This window comes from Gallinula chloropus (assembly GCF_964237585.1).
Source record: "Gallinula chloropus genome assembly, chromosome: 3".
NCBI lineage: Eukaryota > Metazoa > Chordata > Aves > Gruiformes > Rallidae > Gallinula > Gallinula chloropus.
Window position 1 is genome coordinate 91795801 of NC_140087.1, and position 14855 is coordinate 91810655.

The window sequence follows — 14855 nt, forward strand, 5'->3', positions numbered from 1 at the left end:
AATGGCAATAAAAACACCTTCACAGAGTTTTGGGAAGATCTTTGTGTTTCTCTTGAGAGCAGTGTTTGAAAGCATTTCTTGCAGTGAAGCAAGACTGTTAAATTAGTACTGGGATCTTATGCCAGGAGGCAGGCAAACTTATGTTTAATTTACATATGTGGTAGAATACTTTTATAATTTAAAACATCCAAAATAATGATTATATACAATGAACTAGTATAGTAGATAGTGTTGCAAATTACATAAATGACAAAGCCTAATGTTTATTAAGATTACAGTACTATTAGTGATTAATCTCTTTTCAGAAATAAATTAAAAAATTAGTGGACATGGAGCTGAAACTGATGGACTGTTTAGATTTCAAATCTGTAGGAGGAAATCGTCTTGCCATGAGTGGTATCTCATGCCACTTCATTTTTTCCTGAAAGCAGTACAGGACCATGACCCATTTGCACATGTCAGAAACCCACAACCAGATCTTTAAAAATCATTGCCTCTGACAATTTTCACTTAAGGCAGGGTTTTGTTTTCCTTGCCAGAATCCATAATAACACCATCAGGTGAAACAATGTTTTAAACTCTGCTCAGCTTCTGATGTTTGTTTGCAGTTGCATATTTCCGAGTATCAGTGGATGAGTGAAAGTCATACTAGAATACAGTGTTCTGAAATGGTGAATCTTTTTTATTTTTACTTGAAGACAAAATATGAGACCTTACTGTACTCCCAGCTGTGCATTCAACTTTTGAGTTTTAGATTTAAAATACCTTCTTCCATGTTTAATTGCTGAGGCAGTTCTGCCTTTTAAATCTCATTTTGCTTTCACAAACTGTTTCAGTGTCAGGTTTAATAGGCTGAGTAAAGATACTGTACAGAAATTGCCTGTAATGGTCATGTAAGCTTTTGAAAGCAAATTATCAGAGAAAACGTTGCTTTGGGTGAACACTGAATTGCTGAAAGTACCACAAAGGCAAAGTACTGGACAAACATAAAAGCAATGCTTTTCTTAAGTATATCTAGAAATTTCTAAGCCACATAAACTGGTTAGAATTTTGGAAACAAAAGAACTCCAAATGAATTTGTAGTTATAATATCATGATTGATTGCTTTTTAATTTTGGCCAGATAGACAAGTAACCTCAAATCCAGCCTGACAACTTTGTTGATTTTGGTCAATTAATGATTTATTTGAAATGGAAAACACTGACAGTTACTGGTTTTAAGCCAAGCCATGAACTACATTCATTAGTCTCCCACTGAGAGGAAATAAGATAATTTGAGATCATTTGTTTAGTTTAATTGTGATTGAACGGAATAATTCTTGAAGGACAGGTATCACAAGCACTGATGCTTGTCACCAGAAGCTAGTACTTTGAATTTGGGCAGTTACATCTGTACATGTAAATAGGCATTTGAATTGTAGTCTCTTGCAGTTAATTATCTCATTTAATAGATTCAGTCTACATTTTAGAATGTTTTCTGCTGTCATTAAGAAAGCCACATCTGCATTAACATTGTATACGTTACTTCCAAAGGGATTCACAGGACCTGATGGTTCACGTGGAGCCACAGGACCAAAAGGGCAGAAGGTAAAGCACAACTATACGGGATTTTTTTTCTTTTTTAAAGCACAGTGTCTGTCTCTGTGCAACTAAAGAGATACTGCAGCCTTTCTTACAGTATTAAAACCTCTATTATAAAATACAGACCTGCTGGGCCTTTTTCCTGTAGTACAAAGCGACTTCCATTCCCTGTGCCAGCAGTAAGAAATGGTGCTATTACATTGATGACATTAAGGTTAAGCATCTTCAGAATGGTGAGGCTCTTTCCATCTTCCACAGCAATTTTGTGATAGTGATTTGCAGTGGAAACCAGAACAATGAAACATGACTTCATCGGCAGTCAGACCAATGAAATATACATCAGAAGTGAGAGCAACTAGCATGTTTGGATTATTTTTTTTGTGGGCAAAAGAGGCCTGAGGCTGTATCTTTTTAGCATTGAGAAAGTCTTTCTCTCAAGTCTCACTGAAACTAGCATAGTGTTAATTAAGTGAATAATAATTGCAGAATATGACTGCTAAATGATACCCTCTTTACAAAACGTTGTGCTAATGCCTCTTAAAACAACTCCCATTTTTATCTTCTGAAGGGTGAGCCAGGACTGCCAGGTGCCCGTGGACTTCCGGTAAGTAATACAAATACATTTAGTATATGAAGAGGTTTTTTAGACCTTAAGTATCAATATGAAAGATTCTTAACATTCAGTGTAGTGAAGAGAAGCCAGAAACTATTTTTGAGGTTTGAAAGAACTCATAAGATATTAAAGTAGTACATTAAGGAACCTTCTTGTCTGTATATCAAAGTGTGTTGGTATTACTGGAGAGGACATGTCTAGTTTGTGTGCTGTAAAAGGAAAGGAGCGTGTGATGTGCTCACAAGTTTTGGAAGCATACCATTGCTTTCTGTTATCATCATGAAAATGCTATAGAGGTAGGAGAATCTGTGTTTCATTTGCATTAATTAGTCTACAGTTCGTAGTCTGCAGTCTACAGTAGCTATTTCAGCTCCTTGCCACATGTTTAAATAGGATTGTTGAAGTGCAAATGCTACACCAGAGTTTCTGTGCTGTTCCATGTGAAACCAGGACAATAGGAAAAAGGGCATGCAAAGAGTACTGCTCAGATTGGCGTGCAGATGGATTTAACATCCATATTTAGGGGCTGCAAATTATTGTGATTTTCAGGACTTTTCCAGGGTTGGAGAAGTGAATGATGATTGGTATGTAGAAATTATACAGGAAATCAGGAAAGCCTCAAGGAAAATGAGTAATGGAGCAACATGAGTGATGTAGAGTTGCAACAGGGCTGCACATAATTAAAATTTAAGTAAGCATTAGATTCCTTTTGGAGACATTGTTAGGATTAAATAGAAGCATTGCCTTCTGATACAGTACTCCTTGCCATGAAATCCTGTTTTAATGATATTTTTGACCATGTCTCATTAACTTTTACTGATTTTTATATTATACAATCGTTTTGATGTTTGGCCAGAGAGGAAATTATAATGTTATTCTTGAAGAGGTTACATATAAATATGTTCAAACTTAGGATGAACCAAGCTAATACACTAGCTACCTTTGGTTACAGAAAGTAACAAAACCAAGACTGAAAGGCCTGAGTGTTTGGGGGTTTTTTTCCAGTCACATAGTTGGGGGAAAAAAATGTATTGCACATGGCCCAGAAATTAAAAACATTTCTCTGGAATGAGGAGACAAGTTAACTGTTGGATTTCTTACTCGGGTGATATGGAAAAAAGCACACATGCAAATCACTGCTGAATGAGAGAAAAGATGAGGAATTAACTATGCAATGCTGAAATATTGGAGGATAAAATACTGTAGAAAAAACCTGTTGACTCAAAGAAAAATTGACTTGGGGAAAATATACGTGATATTAGCTCATTGTTCACAGACTAATGTGAGACATAATAATTTTAAGAACTTTCAAAAAATGTGGGTATATAAAATATCCATACAGAAGTTTAAGCTCAAATGGGAGATTTACAGAGTCAGTAGAATACTTCTGATTAATTCAAGTAATTTACCACCAAATATGCTGATGCCTTTGATCTGGCCCTGGGGCTCCTGTGTTCGGTGCATGGATTGCACCCTTCAGTCCATTCTCTCTGTTAAGTTCCCTCTCACTTTTCTGTTAGCTGATACGTTGCTAGTGCTTTTCAGATCTGACATATGGGTAGGATTGTGTGTATTTAGTGATAGAAAAAAATTAAAATATATTAAGGTCTACTAAAGTACAGCTTCCAGCACAGGGTACACATACAAATACTGGTATGTGACTCTGGTGGATGGCAGTGAGTCCGTGCTGATAACATGGTGGTGCTGACCAGGTCTACAGGGTGGACGTCTCTGAACCAGGGGATTACAGACTGTGTGTTACTGCTCACACCCATATGCTCCATGATACTTTGGGTCAGATAAGTAACTCCAGAGCAGGCTGTAGTTGCAGGCCATGTGGAAAGCATTCCCCTTTAGGACACAGGCAGGAACATGTGCCTCTGGTTGGGCTTATTAATTGCTCTGTGCAGGTCCTTACTGGCTGATTGCACTGGAGCTGCCAACTCCTCAAGTTTCCTTGCAGGGAGTTCATGACCAAAAGGGTGGAGTAGCTGGATATGTGGGGCATGGTTTGCTGGGGGACAGCCCTTGATTCTGAGAGTCCTAATTAGGAGGGTTGAGGAGGTACAATGGAATGAACAAAGGGCTGGGAAGACTGTCTTCTTCTGGGCCTGTGTGTGGACCAGGTACAAAAGCTGCAGCTTCTTTTGGTATCACATCGTTGACTTTCTCTGCCACTGTTAGGGGTTCATTTTCAAGGGCATATTCCAATGGGAACCTGCAAGAATTTGGTTTCCTTCTTTCAGAGGCAGATGATACTGTAGTATCAGATATGTGATGCTGTGGAAGTTTGGGAGTTTTTTAACAGTCAAATGTAGATATGTCTACTATAATGAAGTGCAGTAAGGGAATGTTCAGTAGCAGCAAAGGAATTATTAGGTTATACAAGATGAAAAAACTTACTTTCTGCTGTGAAATTGTCCCCATGTTATATAAAGTTTTCTAAAGACATAACCATGCAGATACAATCCTAGTATGATATTCTGTGCCTTTTAAACTCCACTCAGCCCAGGCACACTGTTACATCTCCTGAAGATTTAAGTATGTTTGTGATTTTATATGCCTGTGTTTCATGAATAAAATTATCCATTTGCTTTAGTAATGCAAGACTGAGGGATCTGTTTTCTTAGAGGGAGTGTATTGTCCAAAGACATTTGTATCTTGGACACTTCTCATTAAAATGATTCAGAGCAATACCAATGGAAAACGTTAACAACAGCAGTTTGGTGCTCTTCCTGATTACCAGAAAGCACTAGTTTAATGGATTTAGACCTCAAGGAAGCACTCACACAAAAATAATGTATTTTACTACCAATTTAAATGCACTGTTAGAAGGAAATCATTATAGCATAGATGTGTTTGTCATGGTACTTGATAATTAGCTAAACCCAAAGGTTTCAGTGTCTTCAGTAGTTTGTGGGAATATACATGTTTGTAAATGTATGTAAATAAATGCTACTGCAAAGCAGCTTAGGCAAGAATTTAATTTTTTTCTTGATACTGATTACCTAATAATAAAATTGATATTTAACATCAGTTAAACAAGTTTTCAAAATGATCTTGCAGACTCAAACATCAGGGTTTTTTTTACCCGTTTATCCCAAAAACTTTATTCTCAGCAAACAGCTTTACTAGGTGTGGACCCACATTTCTGACCTTTTTTCATATTTCACAGGGCAAGGGGCTTCTTGGACCACCTGTAAGTATAATTTTTAAACTAATCTGTTTAAATATTCAATAAAGCGGTTATGCTGCAGTGAAAAGTAATTCAGTGGAAAAAGAAACTTTTAATCCGGATGTTCTATGTCTCTTATGTATGCTTTCTTCAGCTGCTACTGAGGCTGCTTAGGTCTATGGTATATGGGGCAAGAATACCAGTGTCTGAAGGCACAGTTTATTTTTTGAGAGAATTATGTGTTCTCACTCCTTGGATGCTTGTTGCAGAGATACTGTACAGTCTAAAAATACTATCTGACTTGCTTGTTACAGGGTCCAGCTGGTGCAGCAGGACTTCCCGGGGAAGTAGGTCGTAGTGGTCCACCTGTAAGTACTGCCATGACTGCTAAAAATGTAGCTTTATTCCATTGCTAGCAGGTACTTACAAGAAAAAAAATGAATAATTACTGTGCTGTGTAGACGCTGTTCGGGTTATAACAACAATCAAAACCATTCTTTTTCCTCTTCAGTGATCACTGGTAGAGGAAAGATTGTGTTTGAAGCTCATGAGAAATAAGGAACACTTAATAGCACAAACTCAGGGCCACCCACTAGATTAGAATTGTATGTTTCATATAGTGTCCCAGATTCTGCTTCTCCTCTTAGTCAAAGAAAGATAAATCAAAAAGCAAACCTGCGAGAAATACAGGAAGTGCAAACCTCAATGTTACATGCAGAACTTCAGCTTTACTTTGTCTTTGCACATATATATTATGGTACATGACCACATACTATTTCTGTTTTCTATTTACGTATCAGTGAATATGGCAATTCAGTATTTCTTAGTCCCATAGAACCTTAGAATGGTTTGGGTCGGAAGGGACCTCAAAGGTCATCTAGTTCCAACCCCCCAGAACATTTTAAGTGTGACTCTATCTACTGACATTGCTGCTAAACTGCATAGTTAGTTTCAGCACACTGTCATATTTTGACTTGCTGCTTTATCACTGACATGCAAATTGAAACCAATTGTTAATTTTTTACTTGAAGTCTGAAATAGCTTTAAAATGTTGTTAAATTAAGCCTACTTTTTAATGCATGCCAATCCCCTTGTGTTGCACTCGGTCATATAAAGGAATGTAAAAAAGAATATTAAAACCTGCCAGTTTGTTTCAGAAGATGGTCCATTTAGCTCACTCTTTTTTCTGTAGCAAGGACAGTAATGGATACGTAGGGAAGTGTACAGACTATTTGGAAAATGACATTTTTCTGTCATAGTGTCTCAGTTCATACTCCGTCTGAATCAGAAATTGCATCTGTGCTGCCTTTTACAAAAGCTATATATCAGCCTGTCCTCTGTTAATGTAGTCAGTCCCCTTTTGAATGCCTTTCCTTCATGGGTCTCCACAACACATTGTGATAAGGGTTCCCACAATGTAATTATATGTTGTATGGAAAAGAAATATTCCTTTTCAGTGTTTTTATACCTGTGGCTCTATAGCTCATGCGTTGTGGGAATTAGTGAATATTTTTTCTATAGTCACCTTGTTAATTTCATTTTTGATTTGATAACATACCAAACATAATATTGAAATGACTGTATTAAGTTAAAAGGTCAGTACATTAAATTTATTTTCATTAAAAACATTAAAAAAAAAATTCAGAGGTTTTGGGTTGTCTTCTGAAAGCAATGCCATCAAAACTTTGCAAGCAAGAGAAGATTTTAACTTGGTGAATTCATCCTGGGCTCTGAAAAAGGCGATTTTTTTCCTCTTTGTGCTTTGGACATTTTTGCCAGTTTATAGGATTCTTTTAATTCAGAACTTAGTTAGCAGTTATGAGATAAGATGATCCTGTAGTCAGGTGTTTTAGCTTTCTAAACCAGTTCGAGATTATTTGGGTTTTGTGACTTCCATTCCTCAGCACTGCTCACATGATACTAAAAAATTGTTTTCCCAGTTCTACTACGCGAGCTGTGTTGTGGGCTTATGTTCTGTGCAGCTACTTCATTTCTCACTGTTCTTGTGTGGTATGAAGATAAACTGCTGGTTTTCATTATTACTACAAATCAACAAAATTACTTTGCCCTTTTCTAGGGAGATCCAGGAAAAAGAGGGCCACCAGGGTTACCAGGACCACCAGGTCCTCCGGTAAGGGATTGCCTTTAATAATGTGCTAATATCTGAATTAGATGTTGTTGTTGCTTGAACAAAACTTCTCTTCAAGTCGTACAGCTGTGTCCTACAGCTGAATACCAACTTTAGGATTTCAGCAGGCTATATAAATTCATAATGTCTAGAGACTCTTTCAAAGCCTGAAATACAACTGTTTTAGTCATATCAACATTTGATTTTTCATTGAGAAAGCAAATTTCTAGTCTTTATGGCTGCAAAAGATACTTTGGAATACAAACTGTGTAACTTCTCTCATGACGTCTTCCCATTTCTGCCAAAGGTCTTAAAATATGTCTTTTACAGGTTTTAAACTTACTTGTGCATTCTAGGATTACTGTAAATGTAGTCTTTCTTAAGCCTCACTGCTAGTACTTCAGCGGAGGTAGACTGTTCTTTTAGGAGGAAAAAAAATTAATGTGGCTCATGAGAGAGAAAAATATGCTCCCAGGCCTGCTACTTGCAAGGGATAAAGGAGATAAAGGAAAGCTCTACAACAGTGCTTTGCCTCTCTAGGAGAATGGTTATCTTCTTTGAGCCTCCTGGGAGGAGGGATGTGTGTTATGCCTTTGTCTGGTGGCTATTTACCTTCCCAGACAGATATAACAAAGTGTTTGGCAGGCACATGGGAGGCTGGGTGCTGTGAAATGCAAACTGCTGGGAAACATGTGTCATACTAATGTCTTTTTAAAAGCTGTACTGCTCCCCTGCTGGACAGACCCTAAATCTGTATGCTTTATTTATGCCATGTTTCTTCTTTTCATGAAAGTTGCCAGAGAATTGGCAGAGACGTTGTTAAAAATGTGAATGATAAAGTAGAGAGGAATATTTAGGAAACAAGTAGAAATGAATTCTCAATAATGGCACGTGCTGCTTTTATTCCTTGACAGTTTTGTTCTTTTTAGATTTCTGAAGTGCCACAGTCTTACTCCAGCTGCTGGCATTATGGACCCAAACATACCTTCAGCTTTGTTTTAAAATCCTTCTGTATAAAAGGAGACTAGCTCGTTCCTTAAACTCCTCCGTGCTGCTCTCTGAAACAGTGTGCTCCCTCTCACTGGGCTTTAAAGAATCCAGCTGCTGCTGTGAAATCTTATTTCTCCCTGTTGTGTCTCATAAGCCTCCCATTAGCTTCCATCAAACATTTGATTTAATATGAGGAATGGCCTTCCCCCCACTGAGTCCATCTCCTTGTACGCTGGTCTCTAGCTTATTGCAGTTCCATTAACTGCCAGACGTCTCACTCGTCTACCAACAGCTGGGTTGCGGGAAGATTGTTTTCTCTGTAAAGATCTGAATCTTCTGCTGAATAAGAGTGAGCTGGAAAAGTAAAAGTTACTCTTGTTACAGAAATTGTCTTTTAGTTCTGTTGGAAATTCATGGGGTTTGGATATATTTATTCTATATTTAATAGAAAAAATGTTGTAGGTTGCTTAAAAACCGAAAGAAATATTTTGTCTATGTTAGGGACAGAATTTTGCAGGCACCTGCAATCCTACAATAAAATCCTACAGTTTAAGGGCTTTTCGTGTTGGAGATCCTTAGTTTGATTACAATTCTGATTCCAGCTTTAGATAGTAGCCCTTTCTGTTTTGTCTAATGACTGTATTGTCTAATGAGTCAGGTTTGGTTATTTCTCTTTTACTGAATTTGATTAATTTAATTTAATTTAGGGAACAATTGGCCTGCAAGATGGTGACCCGCTGGTAAGAGACTTGTCCTTTTTTTTCAATAAACTCAGGCAACCTTATTCAACCTACATGGTGTTAACTCTGTGGTGTTTTTTCAGTGTCCCAATGCTTGTCCACCTGGCCGCCCAGGACACGCTGGTTTAATGGGAATGAAGGTAAGAGAAGCTGTTCAAGGATTCCTTACAGATATTCTGTCTTAAGGTACCAGGGAGGGCAAGAGCTGTCTTGCCAGAAGGGCAGTTCACTGTTAATTTCAAAAGACCCTGCTTCAGTGTCAATGCATAGGATTGTTTTGACATTTGAACACCAAAATAGCCTTTTGTTGTTTACTGGGTAAAATTTCAAGGGTTTTACAAGGTAAAATTTATGTGTGGTCCTGAAAGGATTAGAATATGTGAAGGATCTCTTCGTTCAGTTTCTGGACTGTTTGTAGTCTGACTACAGAAACTCTAAATATACCCCCCCCAAAAAAAAAGTCTTTTTTTCCTTCTTACTCTCTCCACTGGAGACCTGTAACGTATTAATTGAAATTAATACTTATGGAGCCTCATTTTATCAGAGATTTCTTTTATTCAATACATTCTTTGCTGGTTTCTAGGAGTAGTGTTGGCCTGAGGAAATGGTTATGTCCTAATGTAAGAAGAGATATTAACCTGCCTAAAAATACAGCGTTGTTAGATCTGGAAGAAAATCTTTTTTGAAGATGGTACTTAATATGTGGTGTTAACTAGCTGGGTGAGGAAGTGGTGGTAAGTGGGGATTGCAGACGGAACAGCAAGATAGTTCTGAGGATTCCATGTCAGGTTTGCAAAACTCAGGGTTTTAATTTCGGATAATCACTAATTATTTATTTATTTTGCTTTTTACATTTATTTTTAGGGACAGAAAGGCTCAAAAGGAGAGTCTGGTGAACCAGGAAAACAAGGTTATAAGGTAAAAAAAAAAAAAAAAAAGGAAAACCTGCTCTTATTTTTTGGCAAGGTAATATAGTTCTTTAGCCTCTATTTCAAAAACAGTGCTACATTTTTTTAGTACTATTAATTTTTTTACCAGAATGCTTGAAGAGACACGACATATCATAATGACTTCAGAGTAACCAAAAGTAAATCTCTGTTCTTCGTTCACCTGTACTCTGTAATTAGTATGGTGCAGAAAGCATAATCCTCTTCCTTTTTTTTTTTCATAATTGGATTTAATTCCTATGGAACTCATGACAAAAATTGAAGTACAATTTATTAATTGGAAAAAATCCAAACATTTAAATGCAGAAGAATTTTGTGGATTTACCAAGCTAATTGTTCTGTGCATAGATCAGCAGTAACAGGAAGCACGAAAGGGAAAAAGATATTTGAGAGGGAAAGAACACAGTGTAAGTTCATAGTAATGAGGCTAATTTGATTCAGCTTGAAGATTGAAATGTGAACTCTTTAAGGTGAATCATTTGAATTAATCTTGTTTAATATTGAAATATTTGAAATAAAATTTGAGATTTGCACTGCCTTGGCCCATGCTTCAATGCTGGGAATAAATACTCAGAGGTTTTTTTGTGGGGTTTTTTTTTTTTTTTAAAGCCTGCTTTCTATACCTAAGCATATAGAAAAGAATATTAATTTATCAGAAACAGCTTGCCTGTTTTTTCCCTGGATGTTGAGCAGTTGTCTTATGCTGCCAAATCCCATTTTGCAAATCAAACTGATAGCAAGTACTGTTGTTCCATACCATGCACTGTCGTCGTATGAGAGAGGTTGTCATCTAATCTAATAGGGGTTTGACCAGATAAGGCATTTTACCATTTTAATTTTCAAAAAAATCTGAAGCACAGTATGGTGTTTTGACACAGGGCTACTAGCATATCCAGTCCATTCACATATAGGTCTGTACCTTCGTTACACTTCTAGTCTAAAAGAAAAAAACTAAAGAGATTAACATCAAGAAAAAAGGAATGACAGGTTTAAGAGTAAAATAACATTATTGTTCTTTATACTGGGGATGCTTTGAAATTATGCTTTTGATTAATGATTGAAGGGAATGTGAACCTAAATGAGTGTTTATGCTCTGAGGGAGTAGTGTGACTTGATCTGGATTTACTTCAAGCTGGCCATGGTGACAGAGGACTATGAGTAGTAAATGTACCTCCTACAACGAGAGAGCACTGTGTGTGGTGTGGATTAGCCACAGATGTATCTTTTGCTTTCCAGGGTGAAGAAGGGGACCAAGGACCCAGTGGTGAAGTGGGAGCTCAAGGCCCTCCAGTAAAGTATTTCCTCTTAAATAGTGTTACCCATTTGCTTTATTATGTCTTTTTTATTGTTCTTATTGTAAGAAAACATGTATTATAAAATTTACATACATCTTTCTTTTTATTCTGCCATATCATCTATGAGAGAACGAGGAATTATTTAAGTCCCTCCAAAAATCTATATTATCACTTGGCACAAAGCTCTAAATAGTGCTATGGAAAATCCTACTTTTAAAAATATTTTGTGTCTTAAATTATACAAATAGTTGTTTTTTTGTTTCGTTGGGGTTTTTTTCCTTGTCCTTCCTTTCCATACTTTTGATGACTCTGACCTCGTCTTTGCAAAGTTAGTGTTCGTTTAAAATATTAACTGAAATTTAGACTTAGCCAAGACTTGAGGGTGAAGTAGCAGCCACTAAATAACAGATTTATTTTTCTTTGAAAATTTTTTTTTTTTTAAGTTTTCCATGCCAAAGAAGCATCCTTTAATCACAGTTATGATTTTGGAATTATTTGCCTGCCCTGCTTCACTTGACTTCTTTTTTGTGGTATATACCTCCTCAGCTTGTTTCCTTGTGAGGAGGTTTTATGGTTGCCACAGCTGCATAGGGAAGATGGAACAGAAGAAAGGGGTCATTCTAAGTAAGAGAGGTGGACACAGGCATAACATTTAATTTCTATAGTTCATTTTCTGATGGCATCTTATGCTTTTTCCTAGATGTGAAACTATTTCTTTAATGCCATTGGTGTCTAGATTATAGAGAAGTTTACTTTGATGCACATGACATCCAAATCCTAAATTACAGAATTCTCTATAAACATAAAACAACATAAACCTTTTGATTAGGACTACAGACAGATAATGGAAAACCAGACACTAATTAAAGGAAAGGGTCTAATCCTTCTTATGACTGATGCTGGAAAAAGGTGTCCCTGGTGTAAAGAAAGTACTTGTGCAGGATGCTGCAGCTTCTGCTGTCTGAAGGGCCTGTGGGTACCAATTCATTTAATTCAGTTGGGTAAAGCTCTTCAATCACTGTAAAATAACACAGTGGAATTAAAAAAAAAATTAGGGATTGACTTTCCCTTTTTTTTTTTTTTAATGCATTACTCATTTCACTTCTCTGTTTCACCAGTTGATGACCCTACAAACAAGCTTTTAAATAATTGCTTCTTATTAGAATATAGGATTTGTAATATGCCAAAAGTGATGTCAGATAGGCAATCTGTGGAAAGTTAAGATAGACAGGTCTTCAGAGGCACAGCAGCACCTGCAATAGAACACTTTTCTGGGATTGACAAGAAGACTTGCATAAAATTGCCACCTCTGGGAAAGGTGTTGCTTTTGGTAGAAAGTAGTGGGTACCACTGCTAGTGGGTTCCATCTCTGGTCTTGGAACAAGGATTAGACTGTGGGACTCTCCCTTGTCAGGCTGCTGTAGTCACTGTTGCATTATCATATTTTTTCTCACATTTTTGGCTGACAAAGCTCTAAATGTTCTCTGCAGGATCCCATCTGACTGTGTTAGGAGCAAGTAAAAGGGGCTGCCCATCTAGAGTCAGGTCAGGCAGTAGGTTTGCCTGTAGGTCATTCATTATCACAGTTGTAGTCCATTCTTGTGGCAGGACAAACACAGTATCACTGAGGCTTGGTGTCTCTGCAGAGAGGAGACGTGCTATGTAGTTTCAGTCTCTTGGGAAGAGGGAAATATTAAAGCCAAATTTCCCATGGGACTGTATCTTGAAGGGAAGTGATGATAGCTCCGATATGTCCTGCTGCACTAGGATGTCAGCTTAATCCAGCCTCTCAGGCGTGGCAAGCATATAAGCGTAGTACTTGTATTCTCAAAAGCTTTGCCCGATTTTGTCTGCCTCTAGTTCCATAAAGTCTGACAGTACCTTTCTCCTGCATCTGTCCTACACCTCATTCAAACATAACTTAGTGCTTTTGCAAATCTGGCCTTTGTGTGTTTCTCACACAGGCTGCATGGGGAGAATGCTTCAGCTCTGTTTTAATCAGGAACAGAAATCAGTGGGTTTTTTCAGTCCTTAAGGCATAGCTGTAGCATTCAACCTGATAGTTTTGTTTTTCTTCTAAACATTCTTAAATTATCACATAAATTAAATACTCTGATGCAGAAGTTGCTGGATTTTTCCTTTTATATTAAGAAAAGCATAAAGAAAGCATGTAGAACTCTGACTCTTCAGTCTTAAAACTAGGACAGTTCTGATAAAAAGATTTAAGCATAATTTGTGTATACTTTTCATTTTCAGGGCATCCTAGGTATCAGAGGGATAACTGGTATAATGGGACCGAAAGGTACCAAAGTGAGTATTAGCCTTTCTTTCCATAAAATGGCCTGGTTAAAAAAAAAAACAAAACAAATCGTACATCCCTGAATGTTTTAAAGCTTATTTAAATGTCACATTTTCTCTCTCTTGCTGCCACTGTTTCCATAGCTACTGTACTTTTGGTTAGGAAGAAAGGCATCTTGGTCCTTCTTATTAATGTAGTACATGTACTCTTCACACCTTTCCTTCTGATCCTTGAATTTATAGTAGTTTGACATGTGCAAGTATGTATTTAACAAGATAACAAGTTATAGCAGTTATAAACTATAGCATATTTTATTTAAAGCTAAATTTTCTTAAGTAGTGCCTCCTGTCATCTAATCTTCCTGAAGCCTTTTTGCTTTCACTGTCTCAATTTTTTGTCAGGATTTTTTATTGAGGGTTTGTTCTTTTTCCATTCTTTCTGTCTCTTGAATCTTTTGTGTCTTAAATTGTTGCCAGTGGGATTCATGTTTATATGGGCTCTGACTTAGCTGGGTAATTTTCCTGTTGTTCGTCGAAGTGTTTCTAACAGTTATTTCAAAACTGCCTGTTACATTTCTATTCTTATGATCTTGCTAAACTATATGGTTAAAAAAATCTGGAAGGAGTAAAATGTATCAATCATGTCATTGTCTTCTTTGGAAATGAAATCACTGAAACCTTATTCCATGATAGTCTGTGTTCAGAAACAACATCCAATTCATCCTGAGTATGAATCTTCTCATCAGTGAGGCTTTCTAACCTCTCAGACATATTCGCTAAGCTATTAGTATCCTACATTGCTTTACTGTCCTTTTTTGTATCTTCTAATTCTTCCTACATTTTTGTACTGATTTGTCTATTTGAAATATTTACAATATCTGTTTGACAAATGAGTTCCTTATTTGATTTTTTTTTCTCCATTTAAAATTACAGGGTAGTTTTTGTGTTGTTTCCTTGACACATATGTGATAAAAATAGCTGCACTGCACTTGATGACTTCTGTTCATGTTTTGATCCTATTCTATTATGTGGTGAAAGACACATTATTAAGGAAGACACAGACTTTTCCTGAAGTAGCATGAAAAAGCC

The 14855-nt window shown here is 36.9% G+C and overlaps 1 protein-coding gene across 1 annotated transcript in view; it reads left to right on the plus strand.

Annotated features, from left to right (window-relative positions):
• Positions 1–14855, plus strand: part of COL9A1 (collagen type IX alpha 1 chain) — a gene marked incomplete at both ends in the record, with an annotated part of 68411 nt that overhangs the window by 22063 nt on the left and 31493 nt on the right. The window contains 10 exons of the mRNA XM_084261344.1: positions 1533–1586; positions 2149–2184; positions 5369–5392; positions 5683–5736; positions 7446–7499; positions 9194–9226; positions 9310–9366; positions 10091–10144; positions 11410–11463; positions 13725–13778. Of these exons, the coding sequence (XP_084117470.1) occupies positions 1533–1586; positions 2149–2184; positions 5369–5392; positions 5683–5736; positions 7446–7499; positions 9194–9226; positions 9310–9366; positions 10091–10144; positions 11410–11463; positions 13725–13778 (474 nt within the window). The remainder of the gene's footprint in view (positions 1–1532; positions 1587–2148; positions 2185–5368; positions 5393–5682; positions 5737–7445; positions 7500–9193; positions 9227–9309; positions 9367–10090; positions 10145–11409; positions 11464–13724; positions 13779–14855) is intronic.